The sequence below is a fragment of the Dasypus novemcinctus genome, chromosome 21 (assembly GCF_030445035.2).
Source record: "Dasypus novemcinctus isolate mDasNov1 chromosome 21, mDasNov1.1.hap2, whole genome shotgun sequence".
NCBI lineage: Eukaryota > Metazoa > Chordata > Mammalia > Cingulata > Dasypodidae > Dasypus > Dasypus novemcinctus.
The window spans coordinates 80,213,167-80,237,530 of NC_080693.1; the positions used below are offsets into that span (position 1 = coordinate 80,213,167).

The window sequence follows — 24,364 nt, forward strand, 5'->3', positions numbered from 1 at the left end:
TGGCCTGGGCCCCAGAGCCCGGCCTCAGCGGCGGAAACGGTTCTGCGCTGTCGTGGAGGTGTGGCGAGAGCCGACCGGAGGCCTCAAGGGGGCCCGGAGCCCTCCAGACCGCTAGATGAGTGCCCGGCCTGAGCTGGGGGCGTGACGAGCTGGGGCCTTCATCCCCAGTACAGTCCTCCCTGGTCCCGGGACTCTTCTGGGGATTGTGGTTTTCAGCTGTGACTGGTTTTCTTATTGCTGGTGTGGTCCCAAAAGCAGCAGGGCCCCGCCTTGCTTCTCAGAGGGGGGACCAACGTCCTTTTCACCAGAATGGCTTGTGCCCACTCATCCTGCCCTCCCCCTGCATGCAGCTGGCCTGGGTAGGGGCTCGCATGGCTTGTCACCTCCTGGGCCCCACTGCAGGCCAACAGTTCATTTTCTAAGAGGACAACAGATTTTTATTTTCTATTGTTTTTGCTAAGAAAACCTCTAGCCTAGCTGTCCTTCCGGCGTCGCCCCTCCTGCCAGCTCTCACACATTCAGAACCTTCAGAGGTCCCTGGCTCAAGGCTCCTCACCTGGGTGCTGGCAGCCACCTTGGAAGGGGCCCCGACCCTTTGTCCTCCATGGACAGCTGCAGCCTTGACCGTGACTGGGTCCCCACCCCCACTCAGGAGGCCCTGTGCCCACAGCCCTGGTGCCAGTGAGCCTGGGTGGGTGCTGAAGATGGGACAAAGGGAGCCCATGCCACCCCAGTGGCTGGGGCATGGAATGTGAAGAGAGAAAAATATGCTTGCCAGAGCACCTTTTGCAAAAGACAGGGACAGGAAAGAGGCAGACTCAGTGGAGACGCGGAGGCAGGGCTCGTGGCAGAGAAGGGGGTACAAACACTGATCACGGTGCCCCGTCTCCACGAACCCCCTGCAAGCCAGGGCTCCCCAGGTTTGCAGGATCCTTCCAGGACATGAGGCCAGGCTGGAGGGCTGCTTATGGTGGGGAGGGCCCAGGCCTGACTGGAAAGACCATCCCGACCAGGGCCCCCCACCCTGGACCTCTGCCGCTACCGCCCTGGCTGCAGGGGGTGCTGAGAGGCCTGCTTGGCTCGCTGCCGCCGCAGCCTCACAAACACCTGGGTGTCACGCTCTCCCTTCCGGCTCTCCAGCAGCTGTAGGATTGGGTCCCCTGTGAAGACAAGGGGTAGGGGGTCAGACTCAAGGGCTCCTGCCCAGGGGGAGTGTGGGACCCAGCACTGCCACATCCCTGGGTGCCCAGGAAACGAGTACTACACCTACCATTGGGCGCCGGGTAGGTGAGGGGCAGGCGGGTCTGTGGCACCTCGCCAGGCTCCTGGTTCCCAGGCAGGCCTGGCACCGAGCGCAGCGGCAGGAAGGCCTCCCCCTCCAGGTCGTCGGCCCCCAGCCTGTCGTGGTCCAGCACGGTGAGCAGGAGGCACGCCCCCTCCTTCTGGCACGGCTCAGCAGGCACCAGGCTGGGTGGGGGCAGAGTCAGGCTCAGCTGCCTGCCCTGCATGCTGCCACTGCCACCCCCTCCTGAGACATGGGCTCACACCCTCGTCCTTGAGAGCAGCCGGGACAGGTGGGGATTAGGAGCGCAAAGCCAGCTCCCAACCTGGCCCCTGGTATGCCGCCTGCTCCAACAGCAGGGCCAGCTCCTGAAGAGCAAACACTTGTCCCCAAGTGCCCCCTCCCTGGGGCCCAAATGTGGGCCTCTCAGCCAGAAGGAGCTGGCCCGAGGGGGCCGGGGCTGAGGAAGCCAGGGGAGGGGCTGGCCGCTGGGGCGGGGGGGAGAACCACCCACTCACAATTCAAAAGTCTCATCAAACAGTGGGTGAAGGTCCTTCTTGTGCTTCTGGGTCTCCCGGGGGGCCAGCTCCGGAAACATGTGCCTGGGCTCCAAGGTCAGCTGGACAAAGGGGTCGCTGGAGCCTGACGGGTCAGGGAGGCGTGGGTGGAGGGCACCCAGCCCAGGGCCAGCCCCCACCCTGCAGCTGTGCCGTGCTTAGCAGCACTGACCCCTCCTGGAGATAGGAGAAAACGCACCCAGTGCACACACCCAGCCCGGGCCAGCGTGGGCATACAGGGGTGGCGGGTCGGCAGCCCCCACTCACCATTGGAGTCCAGGGGCAACAGATTGGAGGCGCTGAGCAGCTCTACACGCAGCTTCTGCTCCGAGGTGCGGTAAGAGGCCTTGACCGTGACGGCCCCAAGCTCCTCAGAGGTGGTTTCTGCCTGGGGGAGGAAGGCGCGGGCACTGTCCACTGGGCCAGGGCCGGCACTCAGGGTGGGGGCATCTGGGGGCGAGGCCGGGGCTCCAGGCTCCCAGGAAGGATGTAGTGGGCCCACCTGCTGCTGGATGCGGCTGGAGAAGTACTTCTGGATGAGCTCCCGGCTGGAGGCCGCCTGCAGTGCCAGGTCTCTCTGCACAGCCTGGTGAGGGTGCACACCAAAGAAGTCACCTGAACTGTTCCTACTTACCCACAGCCCTCCCCGCTCTTCAGGAGCTCACAGCCAAGGCAGGAGACGTCAAGTGGACCAGAAGCACGCTGGGCATGCGGGGGCCACAGGCAGCCCAGGAATGCCTAGGCGGCCAGCCAGACCCAGGGGCCCGCCGGGCCAGCTTCCGGGGCCAGGGGCTTACAAGTGCCCTGCGCTGGGTTTAAAAACTTACATTGAAACTCGCCACCTTGAAAGTCTTGAGTTTGTTTTTTTTAATTTTTTAGGAGGTACTGGGAATTGAACCCAGGACCTCGTACTGGGAAGCAGGCGCTCATTCGGACTTACATTTTTAAGTAGGAGCCCAGAAAGATAGGCTCCCCATCCCCCAGTTCACCGAAAGGCCCCTACCTGGAAGGTGGCGGTGTGCAGGGCCTCGGGCGGCAGGCCACAGCCCTCGGCATGGAAGCACATCTCCAGGTTCTAGGGGAAGAGGCGTCAGGGGTGATCCAGGTGTTCCGCAGACGCCGGGTACTCCCCTGCCCGAGCTGCGATTGCTGTGCTCGAATCCTTACCTGCAGGGCAACCTGCAGCCGGCTAGAGGCCAGCGGGCAGCTCCGCTGGGAGGCGGCCGCCTCCGCCAGCTCCCTGAGCGTGTGGGTCCACAGCAGGGTCAGAAGGCTGGGTGGGGGTAGGTGCAAAGGGACAGCCAGACACAGGACGGGAGGCCAGAGGAGGAGGCAGAGATGCTTTTGAGAAAGGTGAGGTCTCAAGAGACCCAGGCCCGCCAGAACCTCAACCCCTCTCCTGCACCTGTTCACAGGTGAGGCGGGGGCCAGGCCTGGCAGGCAGGTCTCCTGGGGGAAGGAAGGCAAGCAGGAGACAGGCAGGGTCTTCCCTGTGCCACACGTCTCTTAACCTAAGTGAAGACGCCTTCTCAGCAGCATTCGCAAACCCCAGTAAAGGAGCAAAGCTGGGGAAGAGAGGCGGCTGCTCCCCCCGGCCCCCGCCCCCGCCATCAGAATCATCACTCAGGACTGGAGTGGCCAAACCCAAATGGCTTTCAACCCACACTGCGGATGAGCCCATCTACCTCGCAGGGAGAATAAAATAGTGACCAAGAAACTGTCCTAAGAATGACCTGAAATGAGCAAAATGTAGCATGTGCCAAGCTGCAAAGTCTAGCGTGTAAGTACAAAAAAAAGTGTATAACCAAGGGTGGGGAGGCCTAGCTTGAGAGCAGTTCACGTACTCATTCGGGCGACATATTTAAGGGCCTGCTACGCACCAGCCGTGTTCTAAAGGCTTTTGAGACACCACTGAGCACAGTTCCTGGCTTAGGGGGGATTCGATTCTGGCTCATGGGAAAAGGCAGGCCCAGCACTGAGGTGGGAGGTCAAGGCAGGTGCGGCTCCGCCTCAGGAAGCGCGTGCTACCACTTAGAGCTGGGCAGCCTTGGGAGGTAGTGAGCTCCCCGTTCCTGGGAGTGTTTGCGCAGAGGCCAACTGCACCCTCTATAGGTCTACAGGGAGGTCACGTAAGGGATCATCCCCCCCACCGAGAATGGAGCCTGAGCGCCTGGGGACGGGGGCGCGGGGTGGCGGGGGAGCGCCGCAGGGCAGGCGGCGGCTGCAGACCTGCTGAAGTTCTCCTGCACCAGGTTGGTGTTCATGTAACAGAGCTCCACCTCCAGGAACTTCATCAGGGGCAGAATGGCCTGCGAAAGGGGCAGGGGGCACTTGCGGTGCGGCCCTTTCCGGTCCCACCCCCATTCCCTTGCCCTGGCCGCCCCCTGAGACCCAGGAAACAGAGCTAGGAGCCTCCGGAGGCCTCAGCCGACCCTCTCACCCCCCAAGCCCTGACGCTCTGGCCCCGCCCACCCCTCAGTCTGCTCCAAACACGCTGGCCTCCTCGATGGTCCTTGAACCCGTGGACCGGCCTTTGCTTGCCGTTCCCTCTGCCTGGAATGCTCTCCTCCTTGAAACCCCCATGGCTCCCTCCCTCCTCGGCTTCCTTGAGGTCCTGCCTCAGCTGTCACCTCTAAGGACAGCCTTCCTCGGCCTCACTATTGGAAAGTGCAACCCTCTGACACATTCCACTATTCTGTTTTTTCTCTTTAGCGCTCATCACCATTTAACACGCTACATGCATACCCACACACATACTTAGCTCTCCTTTCACCCCCTCGACTAGAATATAAGCTCTAGAACGGCAGGGCTTTTTGTCATGTTGCTCGCTGACATGCCCCCAGTGTCTCAATCACTGCCTGGCACAGAGTAGGTTCTTTATAATTAGTCAGTGAATGAACGAATAACTTTCCCCTGAGCAATCAAAGGTGCACATTATCCCCACTCACAGATGAGAAGACTGAGGCCAGCCGAGAAGGATGCCTGCGGAGGTCTATTGGGCTGCGCACCCAAGCCCCCCGCTGGCCCCTACTGGAGATCCCAGGGCAAGAGGCCTAAGGACAGCTGACTGCCAGCCACGCAGAGACCGACCCAGCCCTCCGTAGCACCCACAGAGGAAACAAGCCTTGCCCAGGTCTGGGGGTTCATCTCTTCAGCCCCATTCACAACCCCAGACCCACTGAGCTGGGAGGGCAAGGACAGCAAGCAGCAGGGGTCACTCACATCCTCAGGCAGGACAGACGCCCTGACACCCACGAGCTTCTGGATGTGCGTGGCGATGCCCACCTCCAGCTGCGGACACGACATGGAAGAAGGATCAAGGCTGGGGCAGGAGTTCAGCCTTGGGAAGGGGGGGTGGTTGACGCTTGGCCCAGGGCCTGCTTGGGGCCCAGGCCCAGGCCGAGGCTGGGGCAGGGCGGGGGTCCCGGCGGGGCGGGACTCGGTACCTGTTCTGCCAGGGTGCGGACGCCCGTGCGGATCTCGTGGCCCAGCCCGGCCAGCGCGCCCTGCAGCTGGGCGTGCAGCGTGTTCTGCAGCTGCCCCGGCTCCAGCACGGCCCCCACGCGCTGCTCCAGCGCCTCCCAGGCCAGCTGGGTGGGCAGCTTGCCGATGACCAGCCGCAGCTGCTCCATGTTGTTCACCACCACGCACAGCTGGGGGCAGGCGTGGACAGAGCGATGCAGAGCGGGCCGCCCCACCTGGCCAGGCCCCACCGCGCCCCGCTTTGGCCCTTACCATGTTGGCTGCCTGGCCCTGGTCCTTCTGGTCTGCCGAGAGCTCGCGGGCCCGGGCCTTGACGAGGCTGCAGTACACCAGGGCCAGCCGACAGGTGTCCTGGGTGGGGTGGGAGCAGAGGGGCTCAGCCGACAGGTGAGCCCCAACAGGTGGGGAGCCTGGGAGGGGCAGAGGCGGGAGGCACAGGAAGCCCGGGGACTCGGGGGATTTCGGACGCAGGCCTCTGGAGGCCGCCTGGGCGAGTGCCCGGGAGAAACGGGTGGTGGTGAGGGTGTCCTGGGGAAGGTGAGGAGAACGTGGGTGAAGATTCTGCACCTCCACGAACTTGACAGTGATCATGAAGGCCTCCTCCGAGTCGGGCCAGTCCAGCTGCCGGGCCGTGTGGCTGATCTGGGCGAAGCAGGTGGACAGGTCTACGGCCGAGGTGCTGTGCTTGGTCAGTTCCCCCAGGGGTACCAGCTGGAGGGGTGCGAAGAAAGGAGGGCTCAGGGCCAAAGCCACGTCCTGCCCCCCTCCTTCCTTCAGCGAGTTTTACCACCGCCAAGCACAGAGCTGGGCTGGTGCTGCGCAGGGGACATGCACACGTGGCTCTGCCCAGGTGCCTCCCCCCAGCTGCCGAAATCAGCCTATAAAGGGACACCAAGACTGTGAGGAGACGACCGACCACAAAAGCAACGAGAGGGGCAGGCCATTGGCTCCCCACTCCCGGTGTGTCCCCAGCTCCCCGGCCCACCCGGCCCCACCTTGTCCATCTGCACAGCGCGCTGCACGCGGGCCAGGGCCTCGCTGTAGGTTTTCTGCAGCCAGGAGGGGATGGCCGGCTGGAACCAGCGGTGGAAGCCGTCCAGCGCCAGCACTCTGTCCGTGGGGAGAGCCGGGACTCAGCCTGGGGGCGACACGCCCCAGCGGCCCTGTACCCCAGCGTGAGCAGCCTGCACCCCACCTTTCGGAGGGCGCCGGGCCCAGCCGGCAGAGCTCCTTGAGGCTGACGTAAAGCTGGAACAGACTCTCGCCCATCTCCGGGGACACGGAGCCCCCCACCGCTGCCGTGTGCTCCTGCACCCGCTTGGCCACCTGCACAGGGAAGGCGCGGTGGGCAGGGGCCTGGAGCCAGGCTGGAGGGCCCGGCCTGGAGAAGCGAGGGGGCTTACCAGCCACTGCAGTTCCAGGAAGGCCGTGGAGAAGAGGTCGATCTTGAGGACACTGGAGGGAAGGCGGTGGAGGTGACCCAGCGGCCACACCCCGAGGCCCTCGGGGCCCAGTCGGGGCCCCTGCCCCCCTGCTGCCCGCTCACTTTTGGAAGATCTTGCCCCACGTGTGCAGGCACTGGTGCAGGTCGCCGATGATGTCCTGGACCAGGCTCAGCAAGGCCTTGCCCGACTCCAACAGGCCCTGGCGGGGTCGGAGGTGGACTGAGCAGGCTGCAAGAGGCGGGTGCCCCCTACGCCCCCCGGTCCTGGCCCTTACCTGCACCATGGGCTGGTAGTGCTGCTGCTTCACGTGGAACCACTCGACGGTGCCAGTCTACAGGGTAAAGAGGTAGTGAGCGGCCGCCAGGCCAGGCGCATGCCCTCCCCAGGCCCGGGGCGGGCCTCCCACCTGCAGGGCCTCTGTCACCAGGTGGGGCAGCGGGGCGCTGTCAGGGCACAGCTGTCCAAAGGCCTTCATCTTGCACATCTGTGCCAGCACCCTGTGAGCCAGAGGGCCATGTCCACAGTGCCTCGTGACAGCCCCTGCAGGCCCCTGCCCAGGGGCGCCCCCACCCCCTCCCTCCTCCCTGACCCCACTGAGGCGGGGGAGGGAAGCCCCTGACCTGAGGAGAGACTGCAGCCGGGCTGGGGAGTCGGAGACGGAAAGGGGGAAGACGGATCGGAACTTCCGGATGAGGGAGAGGCCATAGGCCAGCAGGGAGCCGAATGAGGCGGCCAGCTCCTCCAGCTGCAGGCCACAGGCAGGTCTGCTTTCCGGGCCCCGGCGCTTGGCCCCTGCCCCTCCCCAGCCCTGCCTGCCCGTCACCCCTCACGCCACCCCGAGCCCACCTGCTCTTCCTTGAGCCGGCCCTGGATCCACTGGTACTCGATGCTGGTGATGGGGTGCAGGAGGCAGTTGCTGGGGAACTCAAGGCTCTGGTAGAGGCGGCTGTAGGCCAGCCACTGCCTGCAGCGGACAGCAGGCCCTCAGCCAGGGCCCAAGCGGCCCTACCCACCGCTCACCCCCGGCCTCGAGCCGCTCCACGGCTGCCTGGGCTCCCCATCAACCAGCAGAGGCTGCAGACCCCTGGCCGAAGGAGTCTGGCAGGATAGGTTTTTTCGTTCCCACAGGTGTTTTTAAAAATATAAATTAACTGCCCATCCTTTAAATCAGAATATTTGCCACTTTAAAAATCCAGGATGTTGCGCATCTTTTGAAGAGTCAGATTCAGAGGCTTGAGCCTTCAGGCGCATAGAGTAAAAATCAGGGGTCGTGGATTTGGCTCAATGGATAAAGTGTCTGCCTACCACACGGGAGGTCCAGGGTTCAAACCCTGGGCCTCCTTGGCCTGTGTGGAGCTGGCCCACGTGCAGTGCTGATGCACGCGAGGAGTGCCGTGCCATGCAGGGGTGTCTCTGCATAGGGGAGACCCACACACAGGGAGTGTGCTCCATAAGGAAAGTCACCCCATGTGAAAAAAGCACAGCCCACCCAGAAGTGGCACTGCACACACACAGAGCTGATGCAGCAAGATGACGCAACAAAAAAAGACACAGATTCCTGGTGCTGCTGACAAGAATATAAGTGGACACAGAAGAACACACAGCGAAAGGGCAGAGAGAGCAGACAACTGGGGGGGGTCGGTCAGGGGAGAGAAATAAATAATAAATCTTAAAAAAAAAAAAATCAGCTGGAATGTCCCTTGAGACGGTTCCGGGAAGGCTTCCCAGGGTGACAGTGGAGCTGAGACTTGGCGTTTGAGTGGGAAGTTGGGGGAGGTGGCTGAGAGGACCCAGAGGCATGGCTGGGCCCGCTCCGCTCTCCGCCTCACCTCCATCCACCCCTCTTACCTGGAGACACCCAGCTGCCTGCGGTCTGGGAGCTCCCGCCTGCCCTTCCCCGCTCCCCACCCCTTCCCTCCCAGCCCAGGCTCAGGGCAGCACCCTGCTCTCGCCCATCCTCCGGCCCCGCACCCTGGGAGTGCCCCTGCTTCTGCCCTTCTCATGCACACGGGACTATCTGTGGACTCTGCGCGCCCCTCTTGGCAGATGCAGAGTCTAATGATGCTGGTGCTGGATGGGCCCTGGGTACGGATGGGTCAGCATCGGTGCAGAGGCCGGCTGAGCAGATAGGGCTGGGGTGACAGGTGACAGGGCTGGGGTCTCGGGCAGGGTGGGCAGAAGGACTGGGCAGATGGTGTAAGGGAGCAAAGTGGCCCATTGGCAACCGTGATGGGCTTGGGGGGACACGCTACTCTGCCCTGGCCAATCACAGCTGTGCAAAGGGAGGCAGCTCCAGAGCTACTGTTTGATGAGGAACCAGAAACTGGATTTGTCCAAGTCGGCAAGTCAGTCAACATTTAAAGCACACACTTGGAGGCAGCTCCAGAGCTACTGTTTGATGAGGAACCAGAAACTGGATTTGTCCAAGTCGGCAAGTCAGTCAACATTTAAAGCACACACTTGGAGCCAGGCAGAGCTCTCCTGAGGGTTACACTTGGGGCTACCATTTGCATGACCTTGAATAACCAGGGAGGCAGCTGGACAGACGGCTGGCCCGGGTGTCCTGGAAAGGGCCGTGCACTCACGCCATGGACTGGTGGAAGTCAGACAAGTCCTTCTGCGTGGCGTGGAGAAAGAGGATGGTGGCGGCCTGCGGACTCAGCGACCCATCCCAGGAGGTGCTTCCTGTCTACGGGAAGCAGGTGGAGGGGCGTGAGGGCCTGATGGACGAGCCCTGCCCCGCCAGCCCCGGGAGGGCAGTACCTGGTGCTGGGTGACCTCGTAGGACACGAACTGTTGCAGAAGGTGGAGGTGCACCGTGTAGCTGGGCTGTGAGCGGCTGGCGGCGGTGGCCCTCTGCAGGGGTACGGGACAGCCGTGAGCAGGGAGACGCCGCCCTCCTGTTACTCAGCCAGGCCCCCGAAGGGGCGGGTGGAGGCCCCCAGCCCCGGCCTAGACCCACCCGCTTGTGAATGAGCTGGAACTGGAGGTGGCACTGGCCGCGGTCCGGGTAGGTCTCGGTGCAAGGCTCCAGGGGGTACCACTGATCCTCCTGGCAGCGCAGGTCCTGCGGAGCGGCCCACACCCGTGGGCATCGCGGGCCTCGCCCAGGGGTGGGGACGGGGGGCACAGCCCCCGGGGACACCCCCCAGACCCCTCCCCCTGCCACCTCTCTCCCGGGCCCTCGCCCCAGCCCGCTCACCTGCAGCCTCAGGACGACGTTCCCCAGGAAGTCGTCCTGGCCCTTGTCCTTCCGGACCTCCTTTAAGATCCTGCTCCGCGGGGGGCCGGGGGGTGGGGGGAGCTGGGATCAGGCTGGGGACTGCCCCCCACGTGTGCCAGCCCCCAGCAGAGCCAGAGGCCCAGCACTTCCCACCCATGTCCACTTGTCACCTTCGCAGCCCGTGCAGATCTGTCAGCTCCCCCAGCTTATGTCGGACAGACTCGGCCATGTCCAGGTCCCTGCGGAGGGGCGGAGGCTTGGGGGGGGGCGGAGGGGCAGAGGGGGCCACGACCCCTTGGGGAGAGGGTTCTGCCATCCCGCCCCTGGCGCCCGATCGTCCCCGTCACTCACCACATGTCCAGGTGGAAGCTCGCGCTGCTTATGTCCTCAAACTCCCTGGGGGGACAACAGGGCATGGCAGAGCCCCCTGGGGGGGGGGCGGTCTCCCCTCCCCCTCGACCAGGCCACAAGCCCCCCAGACTGCTCCCCAATATCACCCCCTGACGAGTCCAAGCCCAGCTCCTTCTCCCTCCCCATTGCGCCCCTCCCTCCTTGAAGCCGAGGCTCCAGGCTACCTGGCAGGTGACCTGCCACGCCCCAGCCCTCCCTGCTGTGCCAGCACACGGGCCATTTGCCTGTGGTCTGTCCTGTGTGGCCTGCTGTCTGTCTCCGGGCCTCGAGGGCACGGCCCTTCAGTCCACGCCAGGGCCAGGGAGACTTGCGTCTCCTTCCCTGGCTGTGACCCGGCCCCCGCGCGGCCCCAGCCCAGGGCAGGGCACGTACAGGATGAAGGTCTCGTCCCAGACGGGACTGAGCGTCTGGGCGACGACCCGCGTGCGGTGGGTCTGCTCCTCGGGGATGGTGTGCCGCACCACCGCCTTCTGCCGCCGCCGGGCCCCAGGGCTGCCCCCCGGCACGCCCGCCCCCTGCTCGATGCCCAGCAGGCAGTAGGGGTCGCTGAACCCTGCGGAGGAGGGCACCGGGCCGGGGGTCAGCTGGGATGGCCGGGAGAGGCCAGGGCAAGGAGCAGGTGGAGGCAGAGTCCCCTCTCCTGCCCGGAGGCCAAGGGCAAGGGGCTGGGGGGGCCGGAGGTGAGCCTGGGGCCATTTGGGAGAAGCCACACACACACACACACACACATTTGGGAGAAGCCACACACACACACACACACACACACACACACACACACACACACACACACACACACACACACACACACACACGGGATGTGGAGAGGAAGCAGCCCCTCGGGAGCCGCCCCTGCTCACCGCTGACATCTTTGCCCAGAATGCCCTTGGCCTGCTTCACCGTCGCTTTCAGACAGAATATGGGTCTCTGGAGGGGGGGAGCTGCGCTGAGTCCCAGCACAGGCTGGGCCTCCCCCCACCTCGCCCCGGCCCGGGAGGCCCCCAGGCCCCGATACCTCCAGCTCCCGAACCCGCTGCAGCAGCTGCTGGTGCTCCTCGGGCTCCAGGAGGAAGGCCTGGGGGAGCAGAGGAGGGGAAGAGGTGGGGGGCTTGGGGGGGCGGCCAGGCTGCAGGAAGCGGGGAGGGCTGGGGCTCACCTGCTGCAGGTACCGCAGCAGCTCGGAGGCCTCGGACACGTGGCTGGGCTCGGGCCGCCCCAGGCGGTGCAGGACGGTGTAGAGTGCTTCCTCGTAGAGCCGGGCCCGCTGCGACACAGACGGTCACCTGCGCGGCCCGCCCGCCCCCCGCCAGCCGTTCCCGGCACCCGCGCCTCATGCCCAGGTGGGGACAAGGCACCTGTGTGTGTGTTGGTGTGGGGGACGAGAGCCAGAGGTCCTGCCGCCCCCCGGGCTGCTGCCAGGGCCCTCAGCAGCAGCACCCCAGCACCCGCCCAGCGCGCACCCACTCCAGCTCTTACCTCTTCCGGGGATAAGTGATGGGATGGAGGCTTGATCTGGGGAGGAAGGGGAGAGGACATGGTGTCCGGGGATGCCTGGGCCATGGCCCGATCAGGCCGGAAGTGCTCCTCAGGGGACAGGCCCCAGCGTCCCGACTCCCACCCTGGGGACTGCACCTGGTCCCCCGGCAGGTCTCCTGGGGGTCCGGCCCCAGGGCCGGCTTCCTCGTCCCCAGGCCGGCCGTGGCTGCCGTCCATCCGCCTCAGCTGCCCCACGCCAGCTCTTGCACCCACGCCCCCACCTCCCTTCCTTCCCCAGAGGAAGCAGCTCTGCTTATCGGGCGGCCCCAGTGGCGGAAGTGAGGCCCAGCAGCTGAGTGGGAGCCGGGGGGGTGCGGGCAGGCCCAGGGGCTGCCCCGCGGGTCCCAGGCAGCCCACACCACGATGAGCAGCGCCCCTGCCTCCTGGGGCCCGCGCTTGTGCAGCTGGAGGTGGGGTCAGCTTCCCTGCTGGAGGGGGTTCAGAGAGGCCTGGACCCTGGGCCCGCGACACAGAGCACAGGGCACAGGGCACAGGGCACAGGGCAGGCCCCCTCGGCTGGCCCAGAGGCTTGGCCCAGGGCCTGGCGGGGGAGGGGCCCAAAGGCCAGAACTTCATCTTCTGCCCCGGCAAGAGGTGGGGCCAGCCAGGGCTCCCGCACCCACGGCCACAGAGCCCCACCCAGGCCGGCTCCCCTCCGCGGAGAGGCGGCTCGTACCTCCACAGCCCTCTGGGGCAGGGGCTCCTGCAGCTCGCGGGCCTTGCGGCGCCTTATCTTGATGGCCTGGCGCAAGAAGGGAGGGCGCCGCTGGGGGTTGGAGAGGGGTGTCGCCATGGTGGCCGGCTCTGCCCTTCCCCTTTGCTGTCCCCGGCTGCCGCTGGCTGGGGGAAGACAGCAAAGCCACAGGATTATGCAAAGAGCCCCTGGGCTGCCACCCTCTGCCTGCGGAGGCCGGGCAGGGTGGGTGGAGAAGGGCGTGGGGGTAGACGGAGGGTCACGCCAGGACTGAGGCAGTTGCCTGGGCCTCCTGCACCTTCCTCCTGCTGGGATCCTTGGGATCCTCCCGGGGCTGGAAGCAGAAGGTGGACCCAGGAGGCGGGGCCGGCCCCACCCCACCCTCCCACCCAGGCCCTTGGGCGGGTCAGGCGCCACCCAGCAGGGGGCGTCGGGGGCAGGCTGGGCCGCTCCCCTGCCCCATCCTGGGTGCTGCCCCACGTGGGGCCGGGCACCGCGGGACGTCGAGCTGAGCCTCTCCCTGAACGTGCCCCATGGCGTGTGGGCTGCAGAGCCGCGTCTCCCCAGCGGGCAGCCAAGTGCTCGGCCTGCTCCGCCCACAGGTGACATTCCACTGCAGCAGTGCCAGGCAGGGACAGCCCTCTGGCCCCTGCCCCACCCATGACGGTCAGGTGGTCAGGTGGGGGCTCCCTTCAAACGCCCTTGGAGGGATTCTGCCAGACCCAGGAGAGCTCCTGCGCGGGGCGCAAGCGGCGGGAGAGACAGGTGCTTTCTCCCGCGAGGGCAAGCTGGACCCATGGGGCAGGAAAACGGGTCTGTGGTGCTGGGCTTCCCCAGGACCAGTCCAACCCCTGCCAATGCCCACCCGGGCAGCAGAGCTCATGACGGAGGTGGCACGACGCGCTGCAGGGTTCCAGCCGGACCAGAGCCGCCCCAGACCCAGCCTCAAGGAGGGACTCGCTCTACATGGCATAAGCTGCCTCCTCCCTCGGACAATTCCTAGCCCGAGTCCAGGACTCAAGTTCGTGACGAGTTAACCGGGGGAGAGGCCAGCCAGGCCAGGCCCCCAGCTTCCAGGGGCCCCCCACCCGGGGCAATTTCGGGGCTGGGTCCCTCTCCACTCCCGCGGCCCCGGCATGACTCCGTGAGGAGGGCACAGTTGCTGAGCAAACACCACCCGAATGGAGGCAGGAGAGGGTGGGAGAGAGGAGGCCACAGCACCCCCGGGCCGCCTGGTGGCCGCCTCTCTCCTCGGGCAGGGCACGCCTCGGTCACCACACAGAGCCGAGAGCGTCCAGTCATTTCTTTTACTACTTCACATTTTTAGCAAACAAACCAAGGTGCAAACAGGGTTTATTTCACATTAATATATTAACTGGATTTTTGTCAAATAAATAGGGCGTTCTCTTTAAATAACCATCTCCTCCTTCATGACCAGTCCAGGAACAAATGCGAGTGAATTTTAGTGGCTCCAGGGGTGCAAGGCCCACCGGGCAGAAGCTGAGAGGAAGAGAGCGGGTGGCACCCAGGGCCGGGCTGGGCCCAGCCCACCCAGCAGCCCAAGCGGCACGATGGGGTAGACGTGCACTGTCCAGCTCCAGGCTGAGGAGCCCCTTGTAGAGGGAGAGGAAATGAGAAAAGGCAGAGCCAAACAAATTGCAGAAACACGAGCAGGAAAGCAGAGGGCTTGCGCCCCAGCTGCAGTGGTCTCGGCGCGGGCGCTACCCAGGCCCTGGCAGCTCACGTTAAAGCTCTCGGTCACACAGAGGTGGCAAGGGGGGGGGACCAAGGCAGCACAGGGAAGGCGAGGGCGACGGGGATGGAGCTGGGCTGGGAATGTGGCCTGTGGCGGTTTGGGACAGCCCAGAGGGGTGGGAATGGGAGGGGGCCTGGCAGGGGCCCTTCCAGGCAGGCCTGGCCTCCTGCCAGGCCGGGAAGACACGCGGCTGGTCCGAGCACGCTCGCGGGGTTAGTGGCAGCTGAGGCTGAAGTGGCGACCAACAGAGGAGGACTGGGTGGAGGAGGTGGTCAGAGAGGCCCTCCGTGGGGAGAAGCCGCTAGGGTGAAACGGGGGCAGGGGGCCCTCTGCGCCCCCAAGGAGAGCCCCGGAGATGGTGAGTGGGCAGCTCAGCCGAGCAGCGCCCGAGGCTCTGTACTCGCGTGGGAAGCTGGAGGACGCCTCTCTAGAGCCGGGGCCCCCTCCTGGGCCTCCACACGAGTCCCTCGTGTTTATCATCAGACCTGGGGCAGAACAGAGCCCTCCCGAGGCCTCCCCCGACCCCAGACGCAGCCCCAGGAGAGGGGGGGAGGCGCGCTGAGCGTGGGGGGAGGGCGGGGTCTACTGGGTCTTCTTATCCTCCGGGGGGTAGTAGGGGGGTGGCGGCGGCTGGTTCTGAGGAAGGATGAGAGAGAGATCACGTTGGCAGGAGGGAACGAGACAAGCCCTCCAGCCCCAACCCCGTGCCCGAGGGCGGCCCCGCACTCACCGTGGGCATGTAGACGTTGTGGGGGTTCCCGGGGTTGTAGTAGGCACTGGCAGCGGCCTCCGCGGCCTTGGCTTCGGCTGCACGGGGGGCAAAGAGAGCGAACCTGGCGAGCCTGAGACAAACCCTCCCCCCTCTTCCAGTCCCCCCTCAGCCCAGTGTGGAAGGAACAGGGCTGACCCCCGGCCCTGCTCAGGGCAGCTGGCGGGGGGCCCCAGCTCCAGCCTTCGCGGCGCAGGCGGAGCTGGATGCGCGCTCGCCAGCACCAGGCCCCGTCCTCTCCAAGCCCTCTGCTGCCTTACCCCGAATCCAACCCTCACACCCGAGGAGGGCGGGCTCCTGCTCTGCAGGGGGGAAGCCGAGCTATCCAGACCACCCTGGCCCCCAGGCCCGGCCAGCTAGGGAGAGATGAGGGCTGGTCTCCTGGGGTTGTCCCAAAGCCGGGGCTCACGCATCCCTTGGGGATCCCGGGTCCTTACCTGCAGGGGTGGAAGGGACATCAGGGCCGCTGACCGGAGGTTCCATGGGTCCTGGATAGGGTGGTGGTGGGGGATGCAAGTATCCCATGGCCCCGTCCATCATGGGAGGGCCTGGATAAAACTCTGCTTGGCAAGAGAACGACAGGGACCCAATGAAGAGCACAGACCTCGCCCCCTTGGGAGGGCTGTCTCCCCGGGAGCCACACATGCCCAGCTCCTCAGCTGACACCCTCCGAGGCCTCTCCAGCGTCTGTTAGTCCTGAAGCAGGTCTAAGAATAAGTGTCCCTCTACAACCCCCTGGCCTGGGTGGCAGTGGTTAGTGGGCAGATGGGTGGGTGGGGTGAGGGGTGGGCAGCAAAGGACACACTCACCAGGCGGGGGCAGTGGATAGGGGTAGCCGGGAGGGCAGGGGTACATTCCATTGGCGACTGGCGGGGGAAAGACATGGGCCCCGCTGGGCATGTAAGGGTACCCGTAGGCTCCGCTGGGGGCTTCGCCTCGGGAGGCTACAAGCACAAGGGGAGAGAGACGTGAGGTGGCGCCTGCCTGCCCGGGAGGCTGGGGGTGGCCCCACCGCCCATGGAGGGGAGCTGCTGGGTCCCAGGAGATGCATGGCAGCCATGCCTCGCCCCACCCCACCCCCCAACCCCTCGGTCAGGGACCAGGCAGGAGATCCAGGATGGGGAGAGCGGTCAGAGGCCAGGGTGGAAGGATGGACAGGGAAGGAGGATCGGGGGAGGACAAGGAGGGGAGCTGGGCGACAAGGGGCAGGAGGTTCGAACGTCTGTGGAATTTATTGCTTGGTGATTGAAAAACAAAAAAAAGCAAGTTTAATGGTTGTGGTTTTGTTGTTTGTTTTTGTGAGGCCACATTAAAGCGTTCTTGAGTCCAAACAGCTTTGTCAACCCCAGCCTTCGAGGTACAGGACAGAGGTGACACTAATTATAGGCTGCCTTTCCGACTCCCCAATCTGGTCAGCCCAGCGTCCAGATACTTCTCTCATGAGTACTTAAAACACAAATTAAAAAGTAAACAAATGCAAACAAACAACAAAAAAAGCAACACAAGCCCTGTCTGGACAGCCGGGATACCTTGAGATGCCACCTGGAGCATTCGCTGTCCAAACTCGATGGCGCCCCCTGCTGTAAAGGTCAACTTGTACGAAGCAGAGCCTTCCCAGCCACCTGAGAAGGGCAGGACGGTAAGCGAGCAGCTCAGGAGAACACAGGCTGTGTCTGAAGAGATGACCACTTGTCCTCCCCAGGGCCCCCTTCCCCAGCACCCTGGTGCAAGGACAAGGCTGGCTCTGCCACACGTGCAACTCGATCCGGGCTGCTCCTGGCATCCGCCCACACCTGTTGGTGCTGCAGGCGGGCCGCGCTGCTGCCTGTGCCTGCTGCACCCCTGGGCCCAGCGGCTATTCCTTTTGGACCACGCACGTGGGTGCGAAGGCCACCACGTTTGGGTTCTGGAGCTAACCCCAAGGGGCGCGCTCCTCGCCCTCCACAGAACACCTGGCGGCTCCACAGGGACAGGGCCACTCAGGGCCACTGAGGGTGAGCTCAGGACACACTTCCCATCCTGAGGGGGCCCCAAAGGGACACCATGAGCTCTTCAACTGCAAAACGCAGGCCTGGCTGGGTGGAGAGGGAAGGCAAGCTAGACACAGAAGTCTCTGGCCACTGCAAAGGAGCCTGACATAGCACAGCAGCTCTCTCTTCCTGGTGCTAGTGAGAAGGCCCTTCCCCAGCACGTGATGCTGCTCTTTTCTGCACCTAGAATCTGAAGACACTCGTGGGAGGATGATAGGTGTTCCGTCTTAGTTTGCCATCCTTTGTTGATTTTACTCTCTGAAAAGGCAACCTGAGCTGCCACCTTTAATGCCGGCACCGCCCAGTTCTTGACACCAAAACCCAGCCCTGCTGAGCAGCCGGCAGCCGGTGCTGCTCCTGCACGTGAACACAGTCCTAGGGAGAGGACAGGCTGGGCTGGTGAGGGTCCAAACGGGAAGTCTCCCAGGCAGCAGCGGGGGCACTGCACAGCGGCTTCCTGGAAGCCCCACCTGGGTCCCTGCGCTCCTGCCACCCACCTCCTGCTTCGGCCTTCACTGTTCCCTTGACGTAGTTTGCACCGAACACAGGCTGCTTGATCTCACAGTCCTTCATCAGGTAGAATGGCATCATGAATGACTGCATGGCATCCCGTCCCTTGGACAGAAAGATGACCTGCAAGGAGAGAGGACGAGGGCCGTCACCGCCCAGACCAGAGACCGCCGGGCAGCCACTTCCCCGCGTGCTGAGTTGGTTGTTAGTGCCAGGGCCGGCTGCCCCGGAGCTTGGCACCAGACATTCTGGAGTGTTTTACAGTAAAAGGCCTGACGTACTGACCAGCTGGAGGCCAGATACCCATATTCACCAGGAAACCACACCTCACAGAGGGTACGCATGGGAAGGGCAGGCCGCTCTGTAATTTAAGGGGTGAGGAGTGGGACGGCCAGGCAGGGGCTAGGCAGGGAGGGACTCCTGCAGAGGGGGTGAGGCTCCAGCCTGAGTTTCACAGAACTGAGCACGGGGGCGTGGACGGGAGGCTCCGATCCCGGGAGAAGGGGACTTCCCGGTGTCACGCTGCTCTAACAGGGACAAGGGTACTCCCACTCCACGCTCAGAGAACCACGACTTCAATCTGTGATGAAAGATGTCAACCTGAACCCCCAGAGGCAGGGGTTTTGAGACTCCTCCTTTCCCCGCTAAGCTATGGCGACCGACACCTGCAGCTGTGCTCCTCTTCCCCTAGCCGTATTCAAGTCTAACTTCTCGCGGCTAACACTGCTGGGGGCAGTGGTTCTTTCCCAAGAACATCTACGTGGACTTCTCCCAGCGCCTGAGTGCCAGGCCCAGGCTGCAGTCACACTACCATATCCTGTTTACTCCAGCTATCGCTCTCGATGGGCACAGAGGCCTCATGGGCTACTCTTACAAAAATCACATTAATCAAATCTCTCCACTGCAGGGCTATGCACCCAGCAGCTATATCCAGTTACGCAGAGATTTCACACAGCAGCCACTCTGGAACTGGCATGGATTTGTGGCTGTACAAAGAGTCCGGCAGTTCTAGAATCCAGGACCATGTGAAAGAGAAACTCGCGGAAGGAGGAAGCAATGCTCACTCAACTCGTGAGGCTCAGAGCAATCAAAGGCTCACATCACCTCCCAGGGCAACAAGCCTCCAAACCAACTCCCCTGGCCCTGTGTGACTCACCCGGTATGGGGTAAGGAAGACAGTGCCTTTCTTGGTCCCCCTGAAGGCCTCGGGCACGTTTTTCATGTCGTTGAATGTAAGTTCCACATGGTCGTAGGACATGAGGATGCTGTGATCAGGGAAGAGGAAAGATGCGACGAGGCGCTGTTACCCCCGGGCCCGACCCCTGCCTTGCCTGGCACACCATCTCACGTAACACCTCAACAATACATGAGGAAACCAGGAATATGTCATCAAAGAGCACAGCAAGCTAGGGTTCGAGAAAATTCCTCCCAACCCCACGTCTTCACCCCGAGGTGACAGAACAGTAGAGAAGCTGCGAGGCTCTGGAGATGCCACCATCTCTCCAGTCAGCTTGGATTTTCTGGGTTAACGCTTTTATTTTCTTCCAAGGCCCTGTGATGGGTGTTCTGTTTTTTGTTTTTTAAGCAAAACATTCTAAATCATGACTTTAAATATTACAAAAAGGCTCACGCTTCAGGGTTCCTTTGAAATTTTTTTTTTTTTTTTGAGGTACCAGGGCTGGGGATTGAACCTGGGACCTTGCATGTGGGAAGCCAGTGCTCAACCACTGAGCTGCCTTGGCTCCCAAAACAGATTTTTACTCTGGGTCTGCAAGGATTTCAGTCCACGAGTTCTTCACATGCTCATGGTTGTGCATTTTTCTGGGAGGAGAGCCCGTAGCTTTCATCACGTTTAAAAGGATTCATGACTTGAAGATAAAGTGTCACTATTTTCAATGCCAAGTTTTAAACGCTAGATTTAAACTTCAATTATTGTAGACACAGTTTCCCACCCCCAAATGAGAAGCATTTTCTAAAGCGAGGCACAGCCTTACTTAACAGTTCCTAAGCCCTGGGCCAGGCAGAGGCACAGCAGGACAGATTCTTGCCCCAGAAAAGTCCCAGTAAGAAAGAAAGAGAAACAGTCCCTGGAGATGTTAGCAAATGGCATCAAAAGTGTTTGCCCTGGAAGCAGGAGTAGCTCAGGGGTTGAGCACCTGTTTTGCACGTACGAGGTCCTGGGTTCAATTCCCCATGCCTCCTAAAAAAAAAAAGGGGGGGCGAGGTTTGCCTAGGCCCAGGAGCTGACTCACACACAGGGAGGCTACAAACCAGTGAGCAATGCGAGCTTTCTCTGATTATAAGATAAAGAGGTACATGTTCACATAGTTCCATTTGTCTCCTTTCTCTTCCCAAATATCACAACCTTCTTGACTATGGGAAGAAAGAGGAAAGGAGAAGCAACACCAAAAAGACAAACAGAGGAAAGAAGTAATTGCCAGGGCAGCCCAGGGTCCACCCGAGGCATTCTCCTCTGACTCATTCAGCATTCCTAGGTGATGGGGCCTCAGCTGGCTACAAGGCTCTGATTCCACAATGTCTCCCCTGGAGACTCAGCTTCCTCCCACACTCTCTCCTTTCAAGAGGCCTCTTCAGGGTCAGCATAGCTCAAATGAGGGATGGTTTGTCCCATTTCAAGGCCCAATGAGCAAGAGAGAGAAGCCATCCCCAAAGCCCAGAGGCTGGAGGAGAAACAGAATGGGCAGGGCAGGGGCATACAAAGAACCTTGGCTGGGAAGGGACCCAAAGGACCTGGCATTCAAGAGACCACCTGCACAAGGACCGACATGGTGCCATGAGCTGTTGCGCACTTGGCGGTATTTTATTTCACTTCCATGGCCTCAGTTTCCCATCTGTTAACTGAGTGGTTCTGGAACATACTGTGAGGCTGTATACTTCTAGTTGAGCCTTTTGACTCTGGACTCAAGACTCCCTGGAAATCCCACCGGTTACAGCTCTGTGTGATCTCAAGCAAGTTACTTAACCTCGCTGTGCCTCGGTTTCTCTAGCTGTAAAGTGTGTATAATAACCGGTATCTTCGGCGCAGAATTTATGTATTAAATAACGTACAACCGCCGCAGTGCCCGACAAGGAACACAGTGAACGCCCCCAAGACGGTAATTATTTGTGTTCAAGGCTCTTCTCAGCTCCTAAAGTTCCAGACTCTGGGACTGGTGCCCAAGAAACCCCTGCAGGCCCCACCTCTCTCCCCACCTCTCTCCCCACCCCGTCCTAGCCCGGGCGCCCCCGCCACCAGCGACTCCGCCGTCCTGGCCCCTCCCCACGGCCCACCCACCTCCCTCCAGCCCCGCCCCCAGCCGTTACCCCCCAGCCCCTCAGCCGCACCCCATCGCCTTCCCCTCCTCCCCAGCCCACGGCCCCCTTCCCACACCCACGACACCCATCCCAGGCTCCTCCACATCCTTCTCTTTTCACCTCTCGGTGTTGTTGACAATCACGCCGCCGCCCTCCGAGTGATTCTTGTTGAGTGCCATCGTCTCTCGGAAAGGGGTCCCGAGACTCGCAATGCAGTGCGCCTGCGCAACTCCTCGGCCCGCCCCTAGTGGCGTCGTTCTTATTAGAGTCGGCCAATCACAGCTTTTGCGCGGAGGCTGGCCCAACCACCTGATCCCGAGCGTCACGTGGTAATGGCTTATTGCCCGTGCCCCTCCCCCCGCCCGCCTGCATCACAAACAACTTGAAGACTACAAGTCCCAGAAGGCCACGCGTCCGACAACCCGGCCTCTCGCTACGCCGACGGAGGGGTGCGTTCTGGTACTTGTAGTCTTCCAACACGGAGGCTGCATTAACCCGGTGTTTATAAAATGGGATCAGGATTAGGAAAGTGGCTTTGGAAAGCCGTGGATCCCTCGAACGGAAATGTAACCTAAACTCGGTGTGTGGGGAGCGCTGAGCACCCACATAATGGGGCGCCTTCGTTCAACATATCTGGAGCCTTTTCTGAGTGGCTGCATCCCTGGATCGGTGCGGCCCCTGGGGTCGTAAAGACAAGCGTGAGGCGTCGTCTCTGCCCCCGGGGGAGGGCGCTGGCGGGGAAGAGTCAGAAGAACTGCTCCCTTTTCACCAATCCAAACCCAGACCCGAGGTCGGCGAAGAGACTCTCCGAATGGGGAGGGCTGGCCCCCTCCAGGTCCGCACGCCCTTCGGGGGCGCGTCCACCCCGCTGCCGCCTGCTCCACGCAGCCGGCCTCGCGGTGGCGCTGCTCGCTCTGGGATGCTCGGACTCTGGGTCTCGGCCCCGCCTGCCGAGTCCTGGTTGGAAGGTTTAAAACGTCTTGGCACGACTGAGTAGAACCAGGCCCTGTGAGAGAACGGCAGCCAGAGAATATGGTTTGCAAAGGGCTGACTCATTTCAGCTTGTGACTCGGCGCTGGGCGGCCTCCAGTGGGCGGCTCCCTCCAGCCCCCTTGCCTGGGAGATTAGTTTTTGAGGGGGACTGTGGAGGGGTGCCCTATGTGGACATTCTGTTCCATCATTACTGACTTTCAAGGAGCAGAGTTCGATTTTAGACAGCAGATTTCCTGACACGTGGTGACCAACCCCCAGATCCACCTGCTTGGCTTAACATTTTGAGTGACATTTCCTAGATGGGGGACCCCAAACTGCCACCCTAGAGATGACCACGAAGCAGACAACGGACAACACAGCCTTCTGTAGGTCTTGGGCAGGACCCGGTTGGACCTTGCAGGCCAAAGACAATGGATTAAGGCTGGATATGGTGAAACCTACCCCAACTGATGAGATTAATGTTTGCACATACAATATTATATAATATATGGAGTGCTTAAAAAGAATTGTCAAACTCAAAGATTGTCAAGGTACATTAAGTAATAGAATCATATATAAAATATATTTCCATTTGTTTATGAGATTGAGTGTATACACACATAATTTCTGTAAAGATCCATCAGAAATGGTAGCATTATGCACTTGAGGCATGGGTGTGGGAATTTGGGGTGGGCTGGTGACTCAGTGTGCACTCTATACTCTTTTTTTTTTCTTTCTATGTGCTTTATAAATAATTTCCAAAAATTCACCCACTTGCAAGAATGGTCACTCCAAGGACCAGAGAGAAGAAGGTGGGGACGACTGTCCAGCTCCACCCCCACCCCCACCCCTTCGCCAAACTAGGCTGGAGGCAGAGGAGGATCCAGCGTATTAGGGGCCTGAAGCTTCTACAGTTTTGGAGGCCTCCTATAAGAAATAAAATACAACATGACAAATACACAATGCCTGTGACCACACTGAGGGCTCCTGACAGGAGAGGAAACGTGACGAAGAGGAAGTCAGTGTGGAAAGAGATAGCAGGCTCAATGGATTCCGCTTAAAACATCTAATTTTGGCAATTTTCATAAAAATCTATGACCACGTGAACACATTGGCGTGCTGTTCTCAGGCCTCAGGTAGGGGTTCAGTGACAGTTCATTGCCTGACCAAGGCAGCAGCTGAACCCACCCCCCCACCGGGGACCAAGGCCTCAGGACTCTGACCTCTTCTCCTGCCTTCTGCCCCACCCAGTGTCTCACAGGCTCTGTCTGTTTCTAGCATGATGTGGGGTTGGTTTGTTTTTTCGCTAAGGTGTAATTGCCTGTATTCTTCAGACTGGAGTTTCCTGACAGGAATGCTAAGAATGGATTCAGGTGTGGATCAGGTGGGCCTGAGGTATTGTCCCCCCACCCCCAGGTGGGCTCTGGGGTGGCTGAACCCCTGAACCAGTCACCTCTTGATTCTGAGAAGCTTCATCTATTTGCCCCTGTGAGCCCCACAAATATCATCATTTGTGCAAAAAAAAAGATTTCCCCATGTCATGCATTTGAAAAGGTTGGAAAGCAGTTTGCCAGATGCTGACTTTTTCCTTTTTACCATGACCCGGAGTAAGAAATACATTTTTACATCAAGACCGGGTACCTGCCATGTATATTTATAATTAAAATTAAAAGAGTAAAGACATGTACAAAATAGTAAAAATCATCAGGAGGGGAAGGAGTGTAGCTCGTGATTGAGCCCCTGCTTCCCATGTACAAGGTCCTGGGTTTAATCCATGGTACCCCCCCAAAAAAAATCAGCTCAGAGTGAAGGAAACAAAAGCAACCCTGCAGTTTATCAGGCCGGGAGGAAAAACACAGATAAAGCCTGCAAAGTTAACAGGAAACAGTGTTTCTCCCAAAGTCATTCAGCAGCTGTAAAAGGGCACACAACCCCCTCTTTCAGGAACTCCTGCTTTCTTGCCAATGACGCTCCCAGACCTGCTTTGCAATGCCCTTCTTTTGCTGGGGAAGCGCATAGCTGAGAGGCTCCTCTTAGAACCCGGGACTCCTCCTGATCCCTCCTCACAATCAGCAGCCCTTCAGAGGGAGCCCAAACCTGACAGAAAATGCCTCCCTCTCTAGGCAGTGAGTGGGTGAACCCTCCACAGTCCCCTGGAGCTTTGTGCCTCATGGTTTCTGACTGATTGTGCTTCAACAAAACAAATTCCAGAAACAATATCTCCTCTTAATATGGGCTCCTGAAGAAAATGTTTCTGTCGCTTTCGTTATGAGAATGTGGGGAAGTTTTATTGCAATCTTGCGTGCAAAGGAAATGGCCCCTTGGTGGGCCAGTCCCAAGATTCACTCTTGGAAGAAATTTTATAGGAAAAAAGAACTGTATGA

At 61.2% G+C, this 24,364-nt stretch overlaps 2 protein-coding genes across 5 annotated transcripts; both read right to left on the minus strand.

The window, feature by feature from the left end:
* Positions 1-414: 414 nt before the first annotated feature.
* On the minus strand, positions 415-13,370 carry UNC13D (unc-13 homolog D). 3 transcript variants are annotated; one of them, XM_012522346.4, is made up of 33 exons: positions 12,927-13,370; positions 12,611-12,774; positions 11,875-11,910; positions 11,555-11,662; positions 11,414-11,473; positions 11,259-11,325; positions 10,774-10,954; positions 10,342-10,386; positions 10,161-10,229; positions 9,970-10,039; positions 9,730-9,834; positions 9,531-9,623; positions 9,353-9,456; positions 7,614-7,731; positions 7,388-7,512; positions 7,174-7,264; positions 7,042-7,098; positions 6,869-6,966; positions 6,726-6,777; positions 6,518-6,648; positions 6,318-6,432; positions 5,890-6,033; positions 5,575-5,673; positions 5,286-5,492; positions 5,062-5,130; positions 4,069-4,148; positions 3,007-3,112; positions 2,843-2,914; positions 2,342-2,425; positions 2,107-2,227; positions 1,801-1,924; positions 1,271-1,467; positions 415-1,160 (listed from the first exon to the last, which is right to left on the minus strand). In XM_012522346.4, the coding sequence occupies exons 1-33, from the start codon at positions 13,288-13,290 to the stop codon at positions 1,039-1,041; spliced, it is 3,678 nt and encodes a 1,225-aa protein (XP_012377800.2). In that variant the 5' UTR covers positions 13,291-13,370; the 3' UTR covers positions 415-1,038. The 3 variants fall into 3 exon arrangements, with proteins under 3 accessions (XP_012377800.2, XP_004450921.2, XP_012377801.1); XM_004450864.4 differs by having other exon boundaries at positions 12,611-13,322; XM_012522347.4 differs by lacking the exons at positions 12,611-12,774; positions 12,927-13,370 and adding an exon at positions 12,031-12,443.
* Positions 13,371-13,964: 594 nt separating this feature from the next.
* On the minus strand, positions 13,965-21,262 carry WBP2 (WW domain binding protein 2). 2 transcript variants are annotated; one of them, XM_058284738.2, is made up of 8 exons: positions 21,129-21,262; positions 18,850-18,958; positions 17,681-17,816; positions 16,683-16,775; positions 15,963-16,097; positions 15,591-15,713; positions 15,115-15,191; positions 13,965-15,020 (listed from the first exon to the last, which is right to left on the minus strand). In XM_058284738.2, the coding sequence occupies exons 1-8, from the start codon at positions 21,185-21,187 to the stop codon at positions 14,967-14,969; spliced, it is 786 nt and encodes a 261-aa protein (XP_058140721.1). In that variant the 5' UTR covers positions 21,188-21,262; the 3' UTR covers positions 13,965-14,966. The 2 variants fall into 2 exon arrangements, with proteins under 2 accessions (XP_058140721.1, XP_058140722.1); XM_058284739.2 differs by lacking the exon at positions 15,963-16,097.
* Positions 21,263-24,364: the final 3,102 nt, after the last annotated feature.